This window comes from Prorops nasuta, unplaced genomic scaffold (genome assembly GCF_024137725.1).
Source record: "Prorops nasuta isolate Cenicafe-Biocafe unplaced genomic scaffold, Cenicafe_Pnas_1.2 PNAS00015, whole genome shotgun sequence".
In the NCBI taxonomy this organism is placed as follows: Eukaryota; Metazoa; Arthropoda; class Insecta; order Hymenoptera; family Bethylidae; genus Prorops; species Prorops nasuta.
In genome coordinates this window covers 3,139,936-3,164,275 of record NW_027116812.1, presented here as the reverse complement: position 1 = coordinate 3,164,275, position 24,340 = coordinate 3,139,936, and the positions used below count along the sequence as shown (strand labels likewise).

Here is a 24,340-nt window from a genome sequence, read left to right as displayed (position 1 = left end):
TGGTTTATGTCAATGTTTCCCAAAAGCATAGGGAGTTTCATCTTAAGGCAGGAGGGAGTGGGTGAACTAGTGCCGTTTGGCGATTATGACGTCATTTGAGTATCGGCGTATATTGTCGATGAAAGAGAACTAACCTAACCCCAGCAGTTCGGACGTTGCTTTTGCCCGAGCTTGTAGTTGTATAACCCCGGGATTCTATACTATGCATGAATGACGCCGCTCGTTTGCAAAATAGCCAGCCTCGGTTTCAGGCCAAATTAAGCTCGAAGTATGACCTAACGCTTTGGGGAATTCAGTATCTACGTGCATATCGACACCGTCTCTCTGAGCATCAGCTCTGGACATCAGCTTTTGGATTATAGTTATGAAGCCAATAGATATACTAACTGCTTCCTAATGCATCATTTGCAAATCAAACTTCTCTATCTCTCTCTCACAATTTGCTTCCTCGTAAAGCCTACAATTTCATCGAATTCGATTTACTATTTCATAAGTTGGATAGCCTCGAGAACTTTTCGGTGTACCCTGCAGCCACCTCGATTCTCTCTTCTCCAGTTCAGCAGTGTTGTACCTCGTGCAAAATTTAACATTTTTATGATTAGTCCATATTACTTCGATCAGTATATTGTCTCCCAATTGCAAATTAATCAAGACTCCCAAACAAACTTGGAGGTACTGTAAACTTTGTAATTTCACTCTGGAATAAGGAAGAGAGTAATCTGTATTTAATTAATCCATTCACAGAAAAGTGGGACCCGAGCAAATGACCGTTCGTCTAAACGAGTGTCGTCCCGGAGTGATATTTGGCCAAGTCTAGACGATAATTGTACTGGGAAATTTGTTTGTTGGAGTTTATTCGATAATGGTGGTAATATTGTCTTTGTAATATGAAAGTTATGCTTTTGGAATAATATCTCTGGCGATAATATGAAATTAATATATCATTATTTCTAAGTTGGAGTATTTGCTTTTAATTTCGCAGATAAATGCATTCAATGGCGAACGTAAATTATTCTGTTTCTAATTATGCGAATAGCACCATTTTCGAAAGGACGATCAATCAAGACAGGTGTCCCGTAAATTACGTGTATCGCCAAATGGTTCAGCGTGATCAACTGCGTTGGGTGTGGTATAATGGTAATCAGGAACGAGAGATGAAATTTCGCTTTCGCAAATTTGTCCGACGTTATAACGCCGTGTATCACGTTCGGAGCAGCATCGTTTTTACCAGCGATGAAATTAATTGCCTCGAGAAAGGTGCGCTCCGCTGTTTTGCAAGATCGTTCTTTCTAATTATCGCTAAAATATTGGCTAAAGGCTGAAATTTTTTCGCTTATCCTATTGGCAAATATTTGCAGCTCAGCCACCGTCATAATCAACGATTACACCGAATAGATGATTTATCGATATCGTTAAACGAGCGGATGTAATTTACATCCTGCGTATTAAATTATTGAAAAGATATGTTGCATAATTACACGTGTTCGCTATGTTCCGCGGAAGAAATTGAATGAGGGAAAGTTGAAATGGCAGAAAGAGAAAAGCAAGTGGAGATTGGTAGTAATATGGAAAGATGGAAAGAAGAGAGAAAATGGGACAGGCTGAAGTAACGAGAGAACTCCCCGGAAACTACCACCTCGTATAATCAATTAGAACTCCCGAACGAGTGAGACGGTAATGGAGTTGAGCTTAGTACAAACTGGAGCAAACTAGCACCGAGCCGAACGAACGCGTTCACCCTTCCTTTCCGTCCCAAGGGACGTGCATAATCGGGACGCGTACGTACTACAGTATCGCTGGACCGTACCTACTTTGCCGCATAACGATTTCCATTGTTCCTTATACTGGCTCCTCGAGTACGCAATTTTATCAAGATAACATCAATGCTACAGCTTGTTTCTCGCTTCTACAAAGCAATAAAGGAATCAATATCGTTACTACTCCCTTTCTCGGCTGCATCTTCTTAAACCCCGTAAACTGCATATTATCGAAACGTTCTCAGATCGCGAAAACCCCAGCTTCTCCATCGCTTTTATCAGGAAACTCCTATAGAGGATGCGCCTGTACTCTTTGCTTGATAAATCTTATAATAATATAATGCGCAGCATATTTTCAAGTTTAATTTTAACAAGACACGCGAGTGATTTATTTGCGAGGCTCGAAAAAATGTATGCTTCGTTTCCTTGATAGATAAATAAGCTTCGCTGCACACCGGGAGCCATGGATCAATAGAACGCGAGGGTCGAATTATTCTGAAAAAAATAAATTTTAGTGGTGCAGCGATAGTGGGAATAGAGAAAATATTTTTATTCCCATGTAACGAGAAGACGACTGTGGCTGCTGAGAAATTCTCTGCTTGTTCTTAATTTGTGTATATATATGTATGTATATATAACCATGGTTAAATCTGTAATTCCAATGGGCACTGTTAAGCGAAAAGTATTTGTACAGCTCGAAGAAGGAACTACCTGATGAAAAGAGCAAGCGGTTGATTTTTCAACAGTGGCTTCTCTCCTTTGTTTTTTCATAGTTCAAACAGGCTCGTAGCCACGAGCGATTCTACAGAATTAATTCGTTGAAGGCGCTGAAGGCTGGCAACTCCAACGTGATGGACGGGACCCGTAAATTTCAGAGGCTCGCATAGACAAAGTCCACTTTCTGCACTGGGAAGACTGACTCACAAGAGACGCTCGGTTATTCACTCGTGGCTAATCGTTTTCGGATAGGATTTTGATATTGATAAAAAGAAAATTAAATATCTCCACTTGTATTAGTTTTTTTTTCTCAAATCAGAGCAAGATTTTAGCGAAATTGTTACTTTTTTATCGAGGCCAAATTAAATTTTCCGCAATACAACATAGACGATCTTAGACTCACTCGTTTTACACCACGAAATCCAATTTCGGCCTGTCGCTTCGTATTTCCCGAAAGAATCTTTCCCGGCGACTCCGTCGCACCCTCTCGTTCAGCTAAAAGCGCACGTTTTGATCCTCGTGATATGACCTCCTATCTCTCTAACAACGAAAATTCCACATCCTCCTTAACAAATTGAATCTCTTTCCTCATCTATTTTAAATTAAGTTGGTTTATTTTTTCTTAAGTCGAAAATTGATATTCTCGTATTTTGGTTGCAGGTCGCTGGCATCGTGGGAAGAGCTGACGTTTTAGCCTGCATATTCTTTTTACTGTCATTCCTCGCTTATCACGGGTAAGTGATGTAAAAATAATCAATTTTGTAAGACAAAGTTATACAGTACCTTTACTCGTGTCTTGCGTATACTTACATACGAAGCATTTTAGCGTATTAACTTTTGACACCGTGTACCGCGAGTATAACATCCACGGAGTACCACGTCGAGGCATCTAATATCGCGTGAAACTTACTTTGGTATACGTCAGAGCTTGCTCGAAAGTTACTATTACCGCACGCTTTCATCGGCTTCCTGTCTGGACGTTTTATTTTTTCCATACCAATAGCCGGGCTTTCAAATAACCGCGAATTTCTCGAAATTGAGATCCTTGTTATTCGCGTTCGTCATGTCATAGGGGAAAATACGAATAATTCTGTAGAGATATGACGTATACGTACATATATATATATATATATATGTGTATAATAAATTCAATTCGCACGAGCTTTTGTCAATATTAGATTTCCCGGGAAATCGAATAGGTCCTTTCGTTACTACTTTGTTTAATTATATATTTTCAACTGAGATGAAAGCGTAAAATTAAGAAAAAATTAGAAAGAGTGAGAGTGAGAGGGGGGGGGGGAGATAGAGGGATGGAAGATACGTTTAATATCGTAACTATTGGGGAAAAATGATTCACGTAACCGTGCGGTTAATTGACATACTGCTAGAAGAGAGATAGATAGAGTGATAGGAGAGAAGGGGGTAGTAAGTGTACATTATGGAAGTAGCCGGGAGGGATGAGCTAATAAGGGAAATAGCGCTTTAGAGGTATAATGCAGCCATAACTCGAGGAAACTTGCCATCCGCATATACGTCAAAAGACGTCGAGTCGACGCTTAGCGTCGGAACGAAGTCGACGCCAGGCAGACGCCAAAATAGCGTCCCATTCATTCTCGTGAGCGTAAAGTCGGTTGGTGGAAATTATAAACTAAACTAATTTACTGAGACCAGAAGTGGCGCCCGTGGATCAACGCAAGCACCATAAATATCCTCTAAAATCGCTTACATCGATCTAAGATATTCTCTCTCTCTTCGTCTGCATTCGAATTACCAGCAAATAGTCGTAATACAGCAAACATGATTAGGCAGTGATACGCACCTGGTCTTCTTGCTTGTTTCTCTTTAGGATCTCATGCGCTGCGAGCAGGCCAATTCATTGTGATTTACTATGAGAATCCTACAGCCGGTTTAAATGAGAAGAAACAATTATATTAATTAATGGTCTTATGGCGTGACAAAGATAAATTTCTTTAAATTAGGCGAAAAAGGGTTACCGGGGCAAGGCTTGTAATTACTTACTCATGAAATATACCGAGCACGAACTAGCATTGCGACTCTGTGTCTCCTCCTTTATTCCTGATACTCTTATATCTTTACGTTGTTCTTATCCAACGCATATCTGCAATAAAGGGGTATAATTGGATGGAGCTATATTTTATATATATAGTACAGTTCGACATCTTTTCATGTTACGCACAACGAGCCTTCGGTATTAGATTCCATCAATTTCCCGATGTCCTTACTACTCAATCTTTTCCTAGAGGGTATCGTTTCTAAGCAGGGAGATTAAAAGATCTTTCAACTTCATCCGGAGAAATATCATTTTCGGTATTGCAGAATTCATAAGCCGAAGCTCTTACGAACCAATCGATAAAGAGACAATTTTGTTTTGCTTATTTTTTATCGGCAAGCTGAAAATTAAGCTCGGTTATCTAAATATTATTTTTACATACAAGTGTAGAGAATGGATTGTTCGACTACACAGTACATATGTATACATAAGTACATCTCGAGCGAGATACCGAACTCACGATTTTTCTCACCGTATGTGCCACTACTTGAAAGCAGCTTGATCGGAATTCTGCAGTATCAAAAGTGCTGAGTCGAGGGTTACGGCCTGTCTCCTTTCGTTCTGTGATTCTTTTTCGACTGAAGACGCTTTGGATTGGTGGACCGGTAGAGAGGGGAGTCGGGGGGGGGGGGGGGAAGGAGAAAAGAAAGTAGTAGTGGAAGGTGGATTCCGTGAGAAATAGCGTTTCGCCGAAGGTCTATTTCGCAGCAGCCGTCCGGTAGCAACTGATAGGCGCGCAGATCGTTGATCTCTACCACTGCTTATCAGAGCATTGCTCGAGCAACACCATTGCAGCTTCTATCGATCTAACGTTTACAATAGCTTTTTGCACCAATTTTTCCATCCAGTGCTAAAGATTTTCCGCTGTCCGAGAGAGCGAGAGGAATCTAAGGCAGAGGTCTAAGCAACCATGTAACATCGAATTAGGATTAAACATAAGCTGGAAAATATTTGAGTTGGTAGGTTCGCGATAGAGACTTTATATTTTAAGCGGCTTGAAGAATCGCGAGAGAGACCGGGACTTGGACACTTGCAGTGTAAAGTTTGCGAGGGGGAATGGGTAGGTGGGGTGTTAGGGTGGGGTGGGGGATCTCAAGGACACGAAGGTAAAGCCCTGCCTATAATGTTAGCTCAGTCGGTCGCTGCCTGCCAAGAGGGTATAAGCTGCTTGTCTTCGAACCAAGGAAATTGATTACTCTTGGCTGCCTTTGAGTCCTCGGTTCCTCCCAGCTCCAACTCCAAACCAAACTCCAGTTCTGGTCTCCGTCACTCGGACCCCCACCCCCGCCCCCACTGCCAGTCCCTCTCTTCCTCCTTAACCCTCCCTTCCATCCACCCTCCTCTTTTATCTTTTCATCCCCCTCAGCTACTTCCAACCCCTTTTTTATGCTCCATCGCTTTCCACTCTTCTATTTTATTTCACAGCCTCCCTATTTTATTCCAGCTACCACATTTTGACACGATCATCATTATTAAACACAAACATTCCTCCGAGCTTTATCCACTGCACGCTGTTAAATTGTACGAGTTCCTTGCGATCTCTCGCATTGGTCGAGAATTTCCGAGAAACACTTATTGTTTCATCAGATCCGGAAGTTTATGATATGCAAGCGCTAAAAGCGGAAATTGAATCCGGCGGTAATGCTACCGAGCGAGAGCGCCAAAGGAAGAAGAGTGTACTTGTTCTTTTTGCTCTTTTGTCAAAGTTTTTGCCGCAAGAGGGATCGCGAAGTGATCCGTCTCGTCTGAATGTCAGATTACGAACTTTTTTAATAATGACCGATTCGTCGTAAAAAGCTCTTCAAGAGTTTAGCAAGGTTAATGAGAGCAGCCTCTTTAAACGTACGTGACTGCTTTACTATCCGGTGGAAAGTAACTTTTAATTGACTAACATTATCAGTTTTATCTTTCGTTTCTTCGTATTAATTTTCAATGGTTCCAATCAATCCGGCTCGTAAAAGTGCGATAATCGCGTCAAAGCTGTAGGATACATATATATGTAAGACGATAATCAATAATAATAATAAAGCCATGGCGAGGAACGACTTGAAAAGTTTCGGCTAGGAGATGAGTTTAATCATTTTTGCCAAACTCTTGTGAGCTAAAAACTGCGGCTTTCGTGTTTCGAGTGTGAGTAGAGGAACGCGTCTACGTATACGCGTATAACGCATATACAGAGTGAAGAATGCTTTTCGTTTAATTCATAAATGGTGCAGCTGGTGCAGCGAAATAAAATCGAAAACTCCCTTTGGCAAGAGAGCGCTCCATTCAATGGATAATTTAATAAAGTTGGTGCGTTCGTCGGGCGGAATGTTTATTCGAATGAAATATACAGTAGGGGGTCATCGAGCGGATTTATTCATTTGCGATATCAGGCACATTGAATCGATGGCTCAACTTGAACCGATCTCATCCAAACAAGCCTATAAGTGCACCAACCAATTTAATTGACCGGTCTGCGGATTTTATGGCGTCGATCGATTACCTCCGTCATAAGTTTTATCGGGAAACAACTCGAATTAATCCCTATATCGACATATCACTCGTGTATGTGAATTTTTTAAAGCGATTCGTCTCTGTCCACCTACGAAACGTTCTACAACAAAGAGAATAATAATTTACGTCCGATGCGTACATTTCCAAATTAATTTTGCGCATATAAAACCCGTCGTATGTCGCATTAATTACACGCGATCCTTTTCCAAATGCGATAAATAATTAATGCCCTGGCAAAATGATTGATGTTTTCAGGCAGCAGACAGCTTACGTGTGGAGTAGCGTGTGCCTGGGCGCCCTGTCGATGCTGGCCAAAGAAACTGGCATTACGGTCCTTCCTCTAAACCTTCTTTACGACCTCTGCCGTTCCTGGCATTCAATCAAGAGGTAAGTGTTTAAGCTCCCCGTGCTAAAAATCCGGTTACCTGGGAATTTCCTTCCTCCTTCTCTCAACAAGAAATCTATGCTCCTTTCAGATCTATTTTCGAAGCCAGACTCAACGATGATTCTCGCTACTTCGCACGACGCGCGGCTCTCCTGCTTGTCTCGGTGAGTCTTTTATCCGATTAATCCTCTATACCATAATCAAGCACGATCGATCGACCCGAGTAATTTTTATCTCGCGAGAATCGATCGAAACGAAGGAACGGGACTCGCGACCATCGTTGGTCAAATATTGTCCAATCGATCAGTCATTTTGAAATCTGTCCACGTTGCTGCGAGAATTGCCCAAGGGTTTTGGTCCGATCGAATTATTATCGAGGGACTGATGGTGGAAGTAGCGAAGAGTGATAGAGAGAGAGAGAGAGAGAGAGAGAGAGAGAGAGAGAGAGAGAGAGAGAGAGAGAGAGAGGGGGGGGGGTGAAGGAGAGAAAAAACGATTTTATCCCTTGTAACCACGAAGGGAGAACCAGATAAGCCCAAAGGGTGGTAATGAAATCCTCTTAACGCACAACATACAGTGACTACTCATGCGTAGAGGCCCCACAGCTTTTTCAGACTACCATAGTAGACTCGCGTATATATTTCAGCAGCTTTGTTATTATGGCATTACCCTCAACATCTACGCCCACGCGAACCTATCAGCTCGACGGATCCTTTTAAGCAATTAACCTGTTAGCCTCGCTGTTAGCTTTTGCGATTACACATATATAGCTGGTCTTAAATGTGACGTACAGCTGTACAGAGAATCAAGCGTTATATGCCCCAACTGTACATCATGCAGCTACGTGCAACAATGTAAGATCTTGTAGAAATAAGCAATCCGAAATTTCAGTTAAGTTTTGCACTTAAGAGAGGTCACGGGCTGGGTCAGATGGACCAATCGAGCGTTACGGCAGAGACGTGTTACCTCTCCAAAGGGAGTTTACGAGACGCCATTAAATCTTCGTGCCGTTCCACCGTTCCACCGTTCTCGATGCTAGCCTCGTGGCTAGATAACGCAAGATCTTGCGGTCCATGGCCCTCATCGACTTTACGGCTACGAATTAATTTAGACGAACCCGTTCTAAGGACCATTATTGTCGGAAGGGAGTGTCCGGTAAAGATTAGTTTGCGAATAACTCGCTCCATACATTTACGCCAGTCCTCTTGCACCATTAAAACTTGGAGATCCGTTTTACATTGGATTTCATGGACTACTCTAATAATATATATATATATATATATATATAGTACAATACACGATACTTTTTCAAAACTTCATTCATAATCCCGAGCCTCCGAAGTATGTACGATTAGGCTCGAGACATGGTACAAGAAGAATAACAATTTTACAGCTCGAAATCAATTGTTCGATAGTTGAGGAAATCTCTTAATGACTTGGAAATGTTCGCGCTGATTCCGGGAAAATCGATACGGTCTTATCTGCAAACTTGCGGTGCTTAACAAGTTTTGTCGTGTTTTACACGGGTTCTTTAGTCAGCCGGGGAAAGTCTGCTCAAAGTCTGTGTAAAGCAGACAGAGAAGGAAGAGAGGAGGAGTCCTCAGGTTTAGGTGGTGCGATTCCCCAGTTATGCTAATTTATGCCGGGGAACGAGGGAAGCGTGCGAAAACGCGACCTACCCTCATACGCTCATTTGCATACTATACTGTACTGCTTCTTTTCCCTTCCCTGCACCCTAGACATTCGCCACACATCTTTGGACGTTCAACATTTCGCCAAAACCGATTTTCTTCCTTCGGATTAAACGTCCATTTTTTTAAACTGAAAACAAATTAATTCAATTTCAATTGCGTGGAGTTATCGCTGAATTTTATTAACGTTTATTTGATAAAAAATATAAACAACTACTTTACGGAGACTGTAAATCGAATATTTTGCTTTTAATTTACGGTACAGTGTTTTTCAATTAAAAATAATACTCGGATACTCGAATTAACGTTATCGACACTACCCTCGCGTTGGTTTTAAATGAGCCTATATCGTTACATGAAAAACGAATTTACAAAGTCGGTCATACTCCGCAGAGGTTTTTCCTATCAGTGCTTTATTCCTTAGTCATGCCTTCTTTAAAAGACTAAAGATACACAATGCACCTCTTTTATCCTACCATATTTATTAGAATTTATTGCCCATGTCGAAAATTATTGTTGTTCAAAACACATCACGGAATCCTCGCAGTGGAATACATCAGGACCAACCTAATCGATAAAGCGTTTCATTAGATCACACAAGCACTGTTTACTAATTGTTCAAGAATATGCTTATACAGTTAGTAGATTGGCTTACCACCGCACAGCCTTTACCACTTGCATTGGAAATGGTCTTAAATTACTCGCCTTTTGAAGAGAAGCCTGGCCGAGACACGAATATAAGTGAGATGTGATACGTTTCTCTTGTTCGTTGTAAGTCTTCCAAGCCATACAATTGGCATTCCTCCTCGCCATTTCAAATCTCTTATCACGCGCGAGTTCTTTACAGTGAAAATTACCAGAGACTGTTAGCACCTGGCATGAGAGAATCGAATGTCATTTTAAATAATTAATATTTGTAGTGTAAACCAGTGGTTCTTGCATGTCAGTAATTGAATTTCCGATTCATTTGCGATATTGTGTGTCGCGAATAACACGAGCACACCGCGGCATCTCGTGACTATGTAACGCGATATTTCAGTATCTCTATCGGAGGACAAGCAGAATGGCGATAGCGACCGTTTCATTCCGTTAGCGTTCTGGCCGACCGCTTCGATCCTGGAGGATATGAATATACCACGGATTGGTACGGATTGTCCAACTCGGAAACCCTTCCGAACCCTTGAAGGAAGTCTGTTGGGAAAGTAGTCAGTGCGGATCCAAACGAACTATTGGATTATCTGCTGCGAAACGTGACAGAAATCTGACGACGGTACAAAGTCGCGGCCAGTTTTTTCTCTCTCCTTCCTTTCTTCGATATATATATATATATATATATATATATACATATGAATTAAAATAGTTCCCCGTACAGTCAAACGAGTCCTAATTTCATTTGTAATTCCAGTAAAATGTACTACGTCAATTTTTAAATAGTTCCTTGTATCAATTTGACCAGTATCAAACTTTTTCGTGTATAAATGAATGGTATATATGGAACAGCGAATACGAGATTATAATGAAAGCACAAAATTTTAGAAAGAGCAAAAATCTGTTTTATGACTAAAAGCGATCGAGACTGTTCGGTATATAATATTAATTCTCAAGTGAAAGAGGTCAAAGGTCACTCTATAACAGAATGTAACAAGGTTCTAGCATCGTACTCGAAGCTGATTAATAGGATGAGCGGGACAAGATACTGCTTCTAGAGTTAAACATTGTACAGCGTACTGATAATACAATTATTCTCCGTTTCTGCTTACAGTTCGGTGTACTTCTTGTACTGAGGCTCGCTCTCCTTCATGGAGCTCTACCGAAGTTTTCGCCGCAAGATAATCCTGCAGCCTTTCATGCCAGTTTCCACGTGAGGTGAGTACTTACACAAATCCTTTTATGTTACGTAAGTCCAGGCGAAATCCTGTTATGTTTCAAAACTCATAGCGATTTACAACGCTTACAAGTAAGCGCTTCGTGACTACCTGCTCTATCTGTCCCTTCCAGCACGCCATGTCCGTTTTGTAAATATTATTACGCCAGGAATTCAGATCCAATCGAAGAGTTAAATTAAGCTTGCTATATATGTATATAGTACGAGTATGGTGTTGAGATGAAATATATACGAGGCCCTCTTTGTGAAACAATCGAGAACCAAAGTTCAAGATGAATATACTATATATATAAGCTCAACGAGATAAACGATTATTGGGAGGGTATATCCGGGAATTTTTGATTATATCTCGTGATTCCAAGCTGACCCGAATTCACTGTGATACCACGGCTAAAACGGCTGGCCTCTCTTTAGCCTTCTGGACTGGCGATATCTCTAAGTTCGGGAGCGTCGCTCGACCCTTTCGAAGAAAGACTTTTGATTCGTTGTCGGGTTAAACCGACCAACTTTTCCACTCCGATTACTCCGCCGAGTCTCGAGAAAAGTTCCTTTCCTTCGACCCCTCCCTCTCTCCCTCTCTCTCTCTCTCTCTCTCTCTTACTCTTACTCTTTCCATCATCATCTTTATCGCTCACTTTATCTCTATATCGTTTTCATTGTTAAAAGGACATAACTTTTTAGGATGCCCCATCGACATTGTGCTTTCTTCGTGCTAGCATGGGAAAAGATCTCTTCTAAATTTTCTCTAGACTACTCTGATTCTTTTGGACCGAAACGAAACGATGCTTAAAGAATCGTCTGAAATCCTGCGCCATGCACAGACTGGCACGGACAGTACTGAACGTTGGAATGGGATTTTCTCGAAATTCAAAATGTCTTGCAATAACGCGTTAGAGGCGTCAGGTTGTGTATACTGCTAAAGTTTTCGTTGGCCGGGCCTTTTAATGAAAGTGAAAGTTGAGGTGGGCATGCTTTATTTGGTTATTCGGGAGTTAAAATGGTGGCCGGAAAGGGGGGAAACTGCAGAGTGAAAAAAGGAGGGAGGAAAAAAGTCGGGAGAGGGAAAATAAACTCGAATGCAAAATTGCCGAGCGAAATTTACGCTCCTCTACGCGGACCTTGCATTATTAACGCGTTGTTAAATATGTACAGTTGTGTAAAGAAATAAAATAATACGCGCACCGCATAAATCGTCTGAGCGGCATTAAATATAAGTAATTCCAACGGGTTCACTTGAAAATATAGTACATTCGTTGAAGAACATTTTTCACTCCTCAATTGTAAAAATCACTAGTGATAAATAACTGTATGGTATATACATGTTTCTCGTTGTAACAAGTGCATACGAACAATTTAGAATTTAAAGGTATAATCCAACGATGATGAAAAAAGTGAAAAAAAAAGAGGAATTCAACGTATATGTAATGCTATCTCTGTCTTTGCAGCTTTTCTCCTCTCTTAATAGCTTCGCTTTTTGCTGCATGTATCAGCCTATCGAGAATGGTTATCTTCGCGGAATGTTTACATCTTTTGCACAGCTCTGCTTCTCTCTCTCTCTCGTTCTCTTTTAGCGTTGGGAACTGGAGATATTATGCGAAATACTTTCTGCCTGCCTTGTGGAAACTGGGCAGGAATAGTTTATGAGATGTATAATTTAGCTGGATGTGCCGTCATTTTACGAAATTTACGATCGCACAAGCCTACGAAACCTGACTGGCCCCTGTTGGACTAACTCGCAAAAGTGTTTCGTATCCCCAAGGACTTCTTCCTACTGGAGAGTTATACATAAATATTGCATTGTTCGTGTTGAGCTTCGTTGTGGTACGGTGAAGCGTCCCGCGGTAGAATAAGAAAATAAGTTAATTCGATTTCAGAATGTTTTAGTAGCTGACTTTACTTCGTTAACGCGCTAGCAAATAAAATTTTAATGAAATTTTTCCACTGAGCTTATGGATTTCGATAAAATCTGCGTGCACGTAAAGCTATAATTTCTCTCCTGGACTTACATTTACTTCAGCCGCTTTATATTATTTAATATTTATAATACATATAGAAAGATTAAACTGGCGGATTACAAATAAAAATATAAAACGTGGGGTGAATTTAATCTCATCCGTTTGGTCTGACACGATGCTAGCTTAAGGCGAAAAATAGGTTTCTATTGTCAATCTCGAGCAGCAATGCAAGTAGAGAGTCCCATACGACGTTGGTTCGATTTGCTTTCGAGCTTGCATTTGGGAAGTCTCGTGCGAGAACCGATCCTCCCACAGAATCGTTTGCACTCGCAATTGGAAAGGAAAGAAAATCGATTTTTCTTTCTCATTGTAACAGAGATATTACAATTTAGAAAAAAGCTCCTCTACCTATAGAAGTACATATATATATATATATATCAAAATATGAAAAATTAGACGTTTCGTTGAACTAACAAATTTCTGGGAATGCATAAATCTTGCAGGGGCGAGACAAGTAAGTTTATAGGGATTTATGTCGAGTTCCCCATTAGCAAGTCATAGATTTAGCATGAGAGGTTGGACTGGTTGGGTAAAAGCAAAGAAGAAGACGAAGGAGGATGGAGAGAAGCTGGGAGCAAACTATGGGTTGCCAGGGGGCGTACAGAGTAAACGGATGAGTTGAATAGTTGGAATCGTTAAAGGGCTGTGTTACTACGTTCTCACACATGGCAGACACACGTAGATTAATTCCACGGGGGGATACCTTCCTTCCATCCTCCTGGCAAAATGTGCTCTGTCTCGTAGTTGACGATGGCAACGATGACGACGACGATGGGGCTCCTCGCAGACTTTTGCTTGCATGTGCTTACCCATGTGCAATGATATTACGAAGCGCGCGCGTATCAACATTGGTTGGCTCTTTCTTGCCTCCTGCCTCCTGCCAACTACTTCCCCATACATGTATGTATACGCGAGGACGCTACCTCACCTCCAACACTAGTTGGCTATGCGGCTATCTGTCTGGCTGGCTTTACTGTAAAATATTAATGCTCACCGGCACACTCGTACAGTCATACGGCTCCAGTGTGTTTCTAGACTTTAGCCGCGTTAAGAGAATTTCGTACCTCGAGAGCCAACATCCCAGTCTTGTCATCTTTACACTGTCCCCTTTCCATCCTTTATCTTTTGCATATTTTATCATTGAGCGTGCGTATGATTTAACGAAGTCCCCCCGAAGAGAAATACGACGACACTCGGATAGAGCTTATCAGACTCGCTCGCTCGCAGCGGTAGTCTACCTAATTTTATCAATTTATTGTACACAGACAAGTATGGAAATTAATATTGTTTGCTTATAATTCACTCGTGCTGGGTGCTATTGCTTGGAAATTCCATGCATTCACCTCGCAATTTCGCGCCCAACATTAAATCACTTGAATAGCTATAACATGACTTTATAGCATTGAGTTTATGAAGTAATGATTACATATATGTGGAATTTTGCAAAGACAGAGGGAGAGAGAGAAAGCTATTACCTGGAAAGCGCAATAAACTTGAGCTGCAATGTGTCGTAATTTTATACATATAAGTAAAATATTAAAAATTTCTTTCTCTCGGCAAATATATATATATATATACACACATTTTATAAATATTACAGCTACGCTCTTTGATTGCAGCCTGACCATTTCACCTCAATCAGCGGTGATCGTTACATTGCACCACTGAAACAAATTTTTCATACTCGAACCGTCAAGTGCTTTCAACAAATCCACTGAATATATATATATATATATATATATATATATACACAGTTATCCATGCTTTTAGTCGGAAACCAAGTACACCAAGATTTTTCTCAACATAGTTTCGAGCGGTACAAGTGTCAAGAGCACGCGAGTTGCGTGTGGAAATCTCTCGATGAAAATAGACCGACTAATATTTCACGCGTATCGAAAAATACTAGCGTGAACCGTACGCGAACACGCGAGTAGTTTTAAAATATAAAATAACCGAAGGCACACAGGGGTGAGAATCGAATTTTGTAGCGTTGCCAGAGGTGGTTTAAACAGCAAATGTTATACCATACGCGCAAAGTAGATACGGCGCTGTTAAAGCGCCTATTCGATCTAGCAAAACATTTTGAGTAGGTTTCGAAAGCTCTTTCAATATTTACGAGGCGCATTAGAGGAAAATGCAAACGGCAGAGCCAAGTCATTTATGGCGTGCTCGTAATCCTACGCGAACGATAGAATTCTATACATGCGGTGCACGGCTACACCCCCTTCCACCATCTTCCAGTTCTATTGTAGCACACGTAAACCGGTAACGCAGCTCTAGGTGCAAGCGGTGCAAAATGCGAGTTTGCGCCGAATCGTAGTTATACGGCGTGTATATATATGCATAATAAGCTCGCGACAATAAACAAAAGCATTTACCTATATAATATAATCTAGAACTCTCTTATCGGGAGAGCTCGCCTTACAACTTTAAATCATCCGTCATAAAACTGTAAGCTTGCACACGCATCTCTCGGATGAATTCTTGCGTTTACTCGCAATCAAGCCGAGTAGCCAAGCAACATGTATATATATATAGTGAAAAGATAAAAGCCAAAGAGATAGAAAGATCCGTGTAAGCAGCACGCGGCACGTAGCGTAATAGTGGTTGAAGGGGAGGGAGGGGGAGGGGGTTAGTAGGTTTGCACGTTGAAGACAGCTCATGGTGTCGGCTGAAACCTGGGTCTGCATGTGCGAGCTTCAAAATCGCGGCAGTCTGCAAAACGTGTTTCGTGCTCTAACTCAAGCCGCGACAGATTTACGATTTAAGCCATATTTTTGTGTGTGTATGTATATATACAGAACAGTGCACACACTACTCCATGTACGGTTAATACCGCTAGTCAGCTACGGGCATATGGGCTTCTTTCTAGTAAGTACTTTCCCGCAGGAACTTTGTACACTCCCACCATAATTTATACCCCGTTCAAGCACCTGCGCGCCTTCCAAGAATTTTACTCCAGTGATGCTGCCCAACAGGAAAATATTCCCTAAAGATTCTCTCTTGATACAATTTAAAGCTTATCTCTCTAATCGTTTTCCAACAAAAGAGCCAAATAATGTATCGATGCGGTAAGAAGAAGAAGAAGAAAAGTAGCAAGGATACAAAATGTCTAATGGCTCGAGTTTTTCAATTTGTACTTACGTAATATTCTACAAATTTTTAAGGAAAAATACACAGTGGAGAAACGGAGCTTTCTCTGACAAAGGAGACAATGGAGCTGAGTGCACATAATTAGTTATATAGGTATATGGTATATACAAGTATTTTAAGGGGGACCTCTTTTTGTCACTGATGAAGGAAAGAGGAGGAGGAGAGAGAAAGAGAGTAATTTTTGTACATTACGACCCAGCAAAGCTTATCATGTTATAAACAGCTTTTATGGTGTTTTCATTAAGCTCTTTCACCTATTCTCCCAAATATTCCACACATTGTTCCATCGAATTCTCCAGCTCGAAGAAAGCTAATAAACGGGCAATGCTGCGTTAATTTTAAAATGTGCAATTTTTTATTTCGCACCCCAATTAGACAAATTAATTCTTATTATTCATCAGATTGAATATTGTTAATGGCATAAAAATCTGATCTTGAAAGCAGGTTAGCGTTTTTCTCGTTAAATATGATGAACAGGAAGATGGCCATCAGCTAGTCAAAGGTCATCGATCGAAATACGTACGTCACAAGGTTGGATCTTCCAGCAGTGTTACATTATCCATTAGGTACTTTGGGTAATGTAAAGTCGATGGGGCCGAGCAAAGCTAAAGGAGAACGCTGCATTTCGCAGAGAGCTCCGCGTCTCTTAAAGATGCAGATGGCGGCAGAGCGGTTACGAAACACCGGCCGTTTACATCGTGTTTCGAGGCCGCGCGGGATGCTCTTTGCTACCGCAAACTACACGATTAATATTACATGATCTTCCGAGTACCAATTTTAGTTCGTTTGTCTGTTTTTCTCAAACTTAATAATCAAGCTTATGAATTAAAAAGTATTTAAAATATTGAACACCATTTCCTGGCCCAGACCAAAATCTGACCTAGTAATAATTTAATTGTCTTACTTATGATTTCATTTGATCGACGAGTGGAATATAAATTCTTGCTTGACTAAACGTCTGCCTCTTTAATCTTCCAATTTCTTTGCCAGCTCCAATATTACATGCACTCAGAGCCACCTATTTTTTCTTATGACTCTTTTTCTCCCTTGGCTTTTCAGTTTTTTTTCCTCTTCCTTCTTTTTGTATCTTTTCTCGTGTCACGTTATTATGAATAAAAGACACCGATGCGTGTAAGACTTGCAACTAGACTTTGAAACAATAATAAGCGGCAAGCCCGATGTATGAATGAATTCGGGACTGTGGAAGTGGAGTATGTCAATGATATCCTCGCCGTATGACACTATTGTCACCATCTGTTCACGTGTCGTGTGTGAAATAATGGTAAGTACGAGTTCTCATTCTAACCATTCTCCTCCATTCTCTAATTGTCTTACGGAAGCAAAATTGTCGCTCGTTTACCCCCACAAAGAACACCGTCCTACTTTGCTTATCCCTTAACTAATTTCATTCATCCCTTCGAATATTTAAAGGAAGGAACCGTGTACCTTATTGTTTGTACTGGCCCTGTTCCAACATTGTTACATGCTCTAGAATTTTGCTGAATATCGTAAAGTCATTGGCTTCTATATACGTAAGGAAATAATAACGTTATTTTATGCAAAAAGTTTTTTATTAATCCTCCTTCAAAAAACTCTTTTAGAGAAAAGTAAAGTCTTTATCCATTTTTAAACAAACGACAACTCAAAAACTCGCAAATGATATATAACTATAGACACGCATAGTAACTTAACATATTTCAATAATAAATCATAACAAATTCCCACACATATATGTATGCATTACGTATTGTAAAACGTGGAATGAAAACAGTAGAGTACACTTATATCGTTCTAGTGAAACGTTATTTTCGTTTCGATCAATCAATCGACTAGAATGCTTTAGACTTGGCTCATTCATTCACCGGAAGAAATTTTAGTAAATTACCACGAAACCGTAGATACGCCTTACTTTACTTTCATCCACCAGGGTAGTTGAGTCGAGATTGCACGCCACAAATTATCTGCGTAAAGCCCCACCTACTAATTCTCTCGCTCTCCCACACCAGTCTCGTTCATCGTCTTCCAGTGGATTTCTTCTTTACCACTAACAACCTCACTACCCCCCCCCCCCTCTCCCCTCTCCCTCCCTCTCTCTCTCACACACACATTCCCTCTCATTCGCTCTTACACGTTTCCGAATTCATTCAAGAAATCTCTGTGCTAATGCACTCATTAAAAAATCTTTCCATCCTCGTAAGTTTAAAATTTTATATGTGCTAAAAGTTATTTTATTTCACGATTTCCTGGGAATAAGCACGTACTATATACAGGATTTAAATGAAGGTTTTCTTAATTCTTTTCTCTATTATTTATGCTCTTACTCTAAATCTATATAATCTTTATTATTTTTTCCTCTCGATTTCTCTTTAACTATCTCCTCTCTTACTAATGCTCATCAGTTTCACAAGTAGCGCCATCATCATTTTCACTACTTTTTAACTAAGAGGAGCCTTCTGCATTTAATGGTGCGAGTACTCCTTATTTTGAGGCGATTACGTGCGATAAAATAAATCAGCTAATCAGAAACTTTTGGAAATAGCATCAATTCAAGCCTTTGACCTCGCAGTCACCGCTGGGCCATTTTCATTGGAAAATTTTGGCGTTGAATTAACCGCGCTTGACGCACCATATACCTATACAAGTTCTCGTGTCAATGAATTTGACCCTTCCAACCAAACCGGCGTGAATTAACTCGATTATAGCTTAATGACCTGCAATGTAAACGTAAATGTATAAGTTACAGTATACCAGCTGATATCATAGCATCAGGGTATGTAGTGGAAAACTTAATATTCGTGACATGTTAAGAGTCTCATTTTCTGTATTCATTGTTATCATTATTTGTCTGAATTAACGATAGCATGGTTATCTCTTTTATTGTATGGAAGGAGCACTTCAAAGGATGACGACTATCAGATCGATATAGATTAAACGTTCTCCGTTACATAATTCACTGAAAAACTCTTGGGAACCTAAAATATTTAAGTCTGTATAACAAATTTCCAGAGGCTTCTAATAAAATCAATGAAATGGTCAGGGAGAGAAGGGGTACAAAGGAAAACAAAGTCATACCGAAACTTGAACTCCTTTCTGCTTTCCAATCAACTGAATTCCGAATTACACTGATTTTAGCATATCTTAAATCTCTGGAAAATATTTAATGAGAAAAGTACTGAATAATAAGTATGAGAGGTAGCACGAAATTAAAACAGCCGGGCATTATTTGTATCGAAAATTGTTAACGCGTCATACACACAATATGGTGCTCTGTATTTTTTCTACTTTTCTCGACGAGTACAGAACGTTTCGGATCAGCAGCTGGTACTAATATCGCTTTTGGCTAGCAGTTTGAAGCTCGAAAAATATCGTATCATTCGATTAAAAATAAGAGAGGGAGAGAGAGAAATAATAAAATTGTTATTTCCCGATAAACACGACAAACGCTATTGTCGTAAAAAGCAGAAATCAAAATCATGAAACATTTCGATGGCGAGTGGTATTTATAGGTACGCATTCGGTGTAAGGAGTAGAGGTCGAGAGTAGCAAGAGTACAAAGGTACAATGCACTTCCGCTCAAACTGACGAAGACGTAGGGGATCTATAGCGGATGATGGGGCCTTGTAGAGACGGAGGGGGGTGAGGGGGAGGGGGGCATTTGATTCCGTGCGACGATGCAATACATCCTCGGTTTACCGGCAGCTCGCCGAGACGGAAGTGTATCGTGCCCGTCGGAGCGGGCACATCCGGTTCGCAAGATTAATTGCCAATAAACCTCCATTACAGGAACCTCTTCCCGTTCCGTCACTCTTCTCGCGACCTCCTGTACCAGCCTGTAATTTTCTTACGCAGTCAGACTATATAGATACATCAACATCGAAATTTATCAGCTCGTTATAATCTCGTTAATCCTGCTTTTTTCCTTCTTCTCACTTTATGCATACTGTGCTTCGTAATTAACCACGTTAATGGATATACTATACAAGCAATATAGTCGCGAGTGACTGATATCGCGAGGGTGGGGAAATCGCTCCCATCGCATCAAAGCCCTTACGTGCTGCATTGGCTGAGGAAAAAAGGGAGCAAGTAGAAGGCGCGAAAACTTTCCCCTACGAACTCCTATTAAACTTTCAGCTTTTCATATTGCTCGATGAACAATTCGAGCGTCATTATTATTCGTCAATGTCCTTATTATCAACTTCTTGTAATTTTCCATTCTAGCACTAATTAATCAAGGCTTCGTCGATCGAAGATTTTTCTTCGATTCTAATCGACGCCTCGGTCCTATCAAATTTGTCACTCGTGTATCTTCTTCCGTCTTGTTTCGCCGTGAAGGCCTCCCTCCCCTTCTCTCAACCTTCAGACATATTTTTCTTTTCTCTCTTTCCTCGGCCCTCCACTGCAGCGCGCACACAACTGAAGTTGATGAAGCAAAGGCCATCTGTCAGATGGTTCGTAAGTAACGAAACTTCGATCGTTGGACACGACACGCCCAATTGCGGTTTTCTACGAAGGCTAGATTCACCGATGTAATTAATTAGCCTCACCTTTTTTTTCTTCACTGACGATCATCTGGAGAAAATTGATCGCTCTTTATACCATCTTCGCTAAATTAACTTCACATTTTTATTATACTTTTAATTACAGCGTGTAAAATTTAAATGACACTAATATGTTTTAATTTTATATTTTTAGGGCAGAATAAGTAGACGTGAATTGATTAATTTAGGAGATAGACGATAAAGCATTAAATAATTACTATAAGGTGTGTCAATTTGTAAACGTACCCATCGTCGATAATTCAGTCGATCCTTATTAAAAATATGAAAATTTGCAAAAACGTGTTGATTTTATTTTTAACAGTGAATATCTATTGATTTGTCTGTCTGCTTAATTACATCAAACCGCTAGCAAGAGTATAAACTACCACTAAAATCTTAAATGGGAAGGACTGAAATATTGAGAGCTGTAAGTATTCAAATTGACACAAGCTGTATACCTATACATACATAATAAGCTTTATAAATAGTAAAGTCATCCTGTAGCTACTAATTCCTTTTCGTGGTATGGATCTAATTAATTGGATAATCTAATTCTAATTGATTGATAGTCGATAATCGGTCGAAATTGTTAGTAATAAAATTTACGGAAAATTTAATGAATTTAATCAGTTCATAGTTTCATACATGCTTATGCGTTTTCGCTTAATTATCAGTTTTCTGTTATATCGAAGTGTAGGGCTCTTTATATTTTCCAATTAGTGGTCTATCATCGATGTATACAATGCAATATCTTATAAATAAATTTTGATTACTCACAGACGAGTGGTAATACCGCAAGGGCTTTGTTAAATCAATTTCATTTATTATTAAAAATAGAGAGTGAACAAATGATGATCAAACATCTTTTAATTTCATTCAATTACCCAGTAAAGTAGTTACGTTAGTAATTTAATTTTATTGTACCGCTCATTAGTATATTTCTAATAAAATCATATTAGTCAATTACAGAACATACAAGAGAGAATAAGCACTAAACTAAAAGGAGGACTATCTCATAAAAGGCAATTCGAGTACATTCTTTATAGAATGTCTGTAAAATTTGTTACGAAGACAGCTGTAAGCACTTATTTTCAAAATTTGAATGCTTAGTAATTTCTATGCAAAATCTATAAAGTTACTTTGAAAAATAGTGCATAGGTGGAACATGGAAAAAAGTAAGAATAACCGCTTGAATACTAATATAGCGTAATAACACTTTATAACGTACGGTTATTTCGTTGCAGAAGAGTAGTACTCGTTGTTCAAATTTCATGATCATAAAACTCGAAAGGTGTACTCGTAATATAGATACGTGCCAGGAATATCATCGTTTCGCATGCTAGTCTATATTCCAATTTCAAAGAAATTTAGCTCAAAGCTACCTGTTAGAGCACATGTACAATGGAGTAAATCGTGTGCTTATTTTAATGTGAAAAACTTTGTCAAGGTTTTTTTCTCTCATTAAAATATTATAAACATTAATTACGCGTTTTATTTAATAGTTTCTTCGAGTTTAACAAATGGACCTCGCTTAATTCAATGAATTTTTAATTATACTGAAAAGCTACAGTATTTGAATGTTGAATGTAATAGAGCAATTAAAACGTGTATAATAATATTCCGGATGAAACTTTTTGTAAAACTAAAAGATATACATTTTCTTAATACATTAATTCCTGAAATATTATTTGATTTAGTAGGTCCTCGTATATGTTTTGAAGCTATACGATTTCGAATAAAGGAATGAAGGTGGGTTTGTGTCATCCTTGAGCGCGAATTCGTTTACAAAAATCTTTCCTTTCACGTCGTACGTGCATTTCACTTGATGTATGCTCCGAATTATTATTTTGACATTTCTGGCTAACATTTCTTCCTTCGTCTCGAGCCGCAGAGAACCATTAATCATGTCAACGAAATAAAAGCACGTCGAGCGACAAGAAAAATTATGCGAGAAAAAAACACGGCCGCTGGTTGGAATACATTATTGTCATTGTTTTTTTGAATTTTATTTTGTTTTTATTTAACATTCAACTATTTCTCTTGTGCAAAACGAACAATATTATGCAGTGACGCAGCGATAATTTTGCCAGTATTGAATTTTTATATGAGAAAAGCTTTAGTGAATCTCAAAACTTGAGAATTGCCATAGATCAGCTACCCCGCTGTGAAGATTGCATAATAAATTATAAATATTTTATTACCTTTCTGTTAGAAATTTTCTTAAATTTCTAGAATAGCTTATTTCCTTGACAGCATCTATAGGAGGTACAACATATGCTACATGTACCATGTATCGTAATTTCTACGACATCTGCTATGACAACCTTCTCTGTGCACGTCGTGCCAAGATTTGGTTACACAAATTATACACCTACCCAACGGTGTCATATGCACAGCCTTATCGAAAAATTACCGCATTGCAATTCTCTCGCTTTTTTCTAGTTTTGCAACTAACGTGGCCGAATCTTCCCGCAATGGAAAAACCATTTTTTGTGTAAATTGTTAATCGTAGGACTAAAACTTTTTCGGTTTTTGCTTGTTCCTTTTTCTACAATTTTCAATTAAAAACTGTAAAGGAATGATTACAATGAAAAATACAAGCAATAACATATTAAACATAAGAATAACATTAATCGAGAATTTGTGGCAATAATGATTCTTAGATAATGATATTCTTTTATTTAACAGTCTGTTCTCTATATTTTTATTATATATGGAGCCCTTAACATTCGAATATCTCAAATCATTGAACAACAATCCGTAATTTATCGCTATTCAATTTGGCGCACATGACCTGACTACGTAACGTTATCTACTCACATAATGTTCACATGCAAAACAGATACTATATTTGGCATGGCATTATTTAAAGTGAAACAAAGTAGTAGGTCCATCCTTCAAGTTCTCGTTGAAGAGTCAACGAGCTCGTAGCAATCCAGCTCACTGTACGCACGTACCGCGTACCAACGTGCAACGCCCTATATCGTTTGTTCAGGCTATCCTTCTCACGCGTATAATAGTCCCCATGCGTATATTCCTACTACACTTTCGGAAATTCAACAACGTTTACGTCAAACAAACAAAACGACGAATCGATTCATGATTTTAGAGCTTACAGCGTTATATTCTGATGCGGAGGATAACGTTTTTAACAATTAAATTACCAAAAAATTCTACTATTTCTTCATTATTTGCCCCCAACCCCTGTACGTTTGAGGAGAAAAGACTCGCTTATATTTTGAAGGGTAAACGTCAATATAGTTGTTTTATTTGAGCTCTCTTGGCATTCATGCTGGAGTAAGAGAAGGAGATGAAGGATTGGGGTGAAATGGTATTATTATACTTTGCTTCTGTTGATCCTCAGACTACAGCTTGACGCAACAGTCGAGTGAGTATCTGCTCATCCTTTAGCCAAGCTTTAAGAGCAAGCACAGCTCATTAACCTTATTCAAGAAGACAGAAAATATAGTAGCATTTCTTTTGTTTCATATGCTATTTACTTTGACCCATTTCAAATTCAATGTACATTTCATAGTTTGCTGCGTTAGCTTTATACGCTTCTCGAAGCTCCGGCATCTGTTCTGTTCCGAAATCACAGTTTCAACACTGCTAAATAAATGATATTTTAACTC

The 24,340-nt window shown here is 39.4% G+C and overlaps 1 protein-coding gene across 3 annotated transcripts in view; it reads left to right on the top strand.

Annotated features, from left to right (window-relative positions):
- The window catches only part of LOC136778948 (protein O-mannosyl-transferase TMTC1-like), a 120,244-nt gene that overhangs the window by 57,898 nt on the left and 38,006 nt on the right, over window positions 1-24,340 (top strand). For all 3 annotated transcript variants that reach the window (XM_066736164.1, XM_066736166.1, XM_066736165.1), the window contains 4 exons: window positions 3,135-3,208; window positions 7,297-7,428; window positions 7,518-7,590; window positions 10,880-10,983. In XM_066736164.1, coding sequence (XP_066592261.1) covers window positions 3,135-3,208; window positions 7,297-7,428; window positions 7,518-7,590; window positions 10,880-10,983 — 383 coding nt within the window. The remainder of the gene's footprint in view (window positions 1-3,134; window positions 3,209-7,296; window positions 7,429-7,517; window positions 7,591-10,879; window positions 10,984-24,340) is intronic.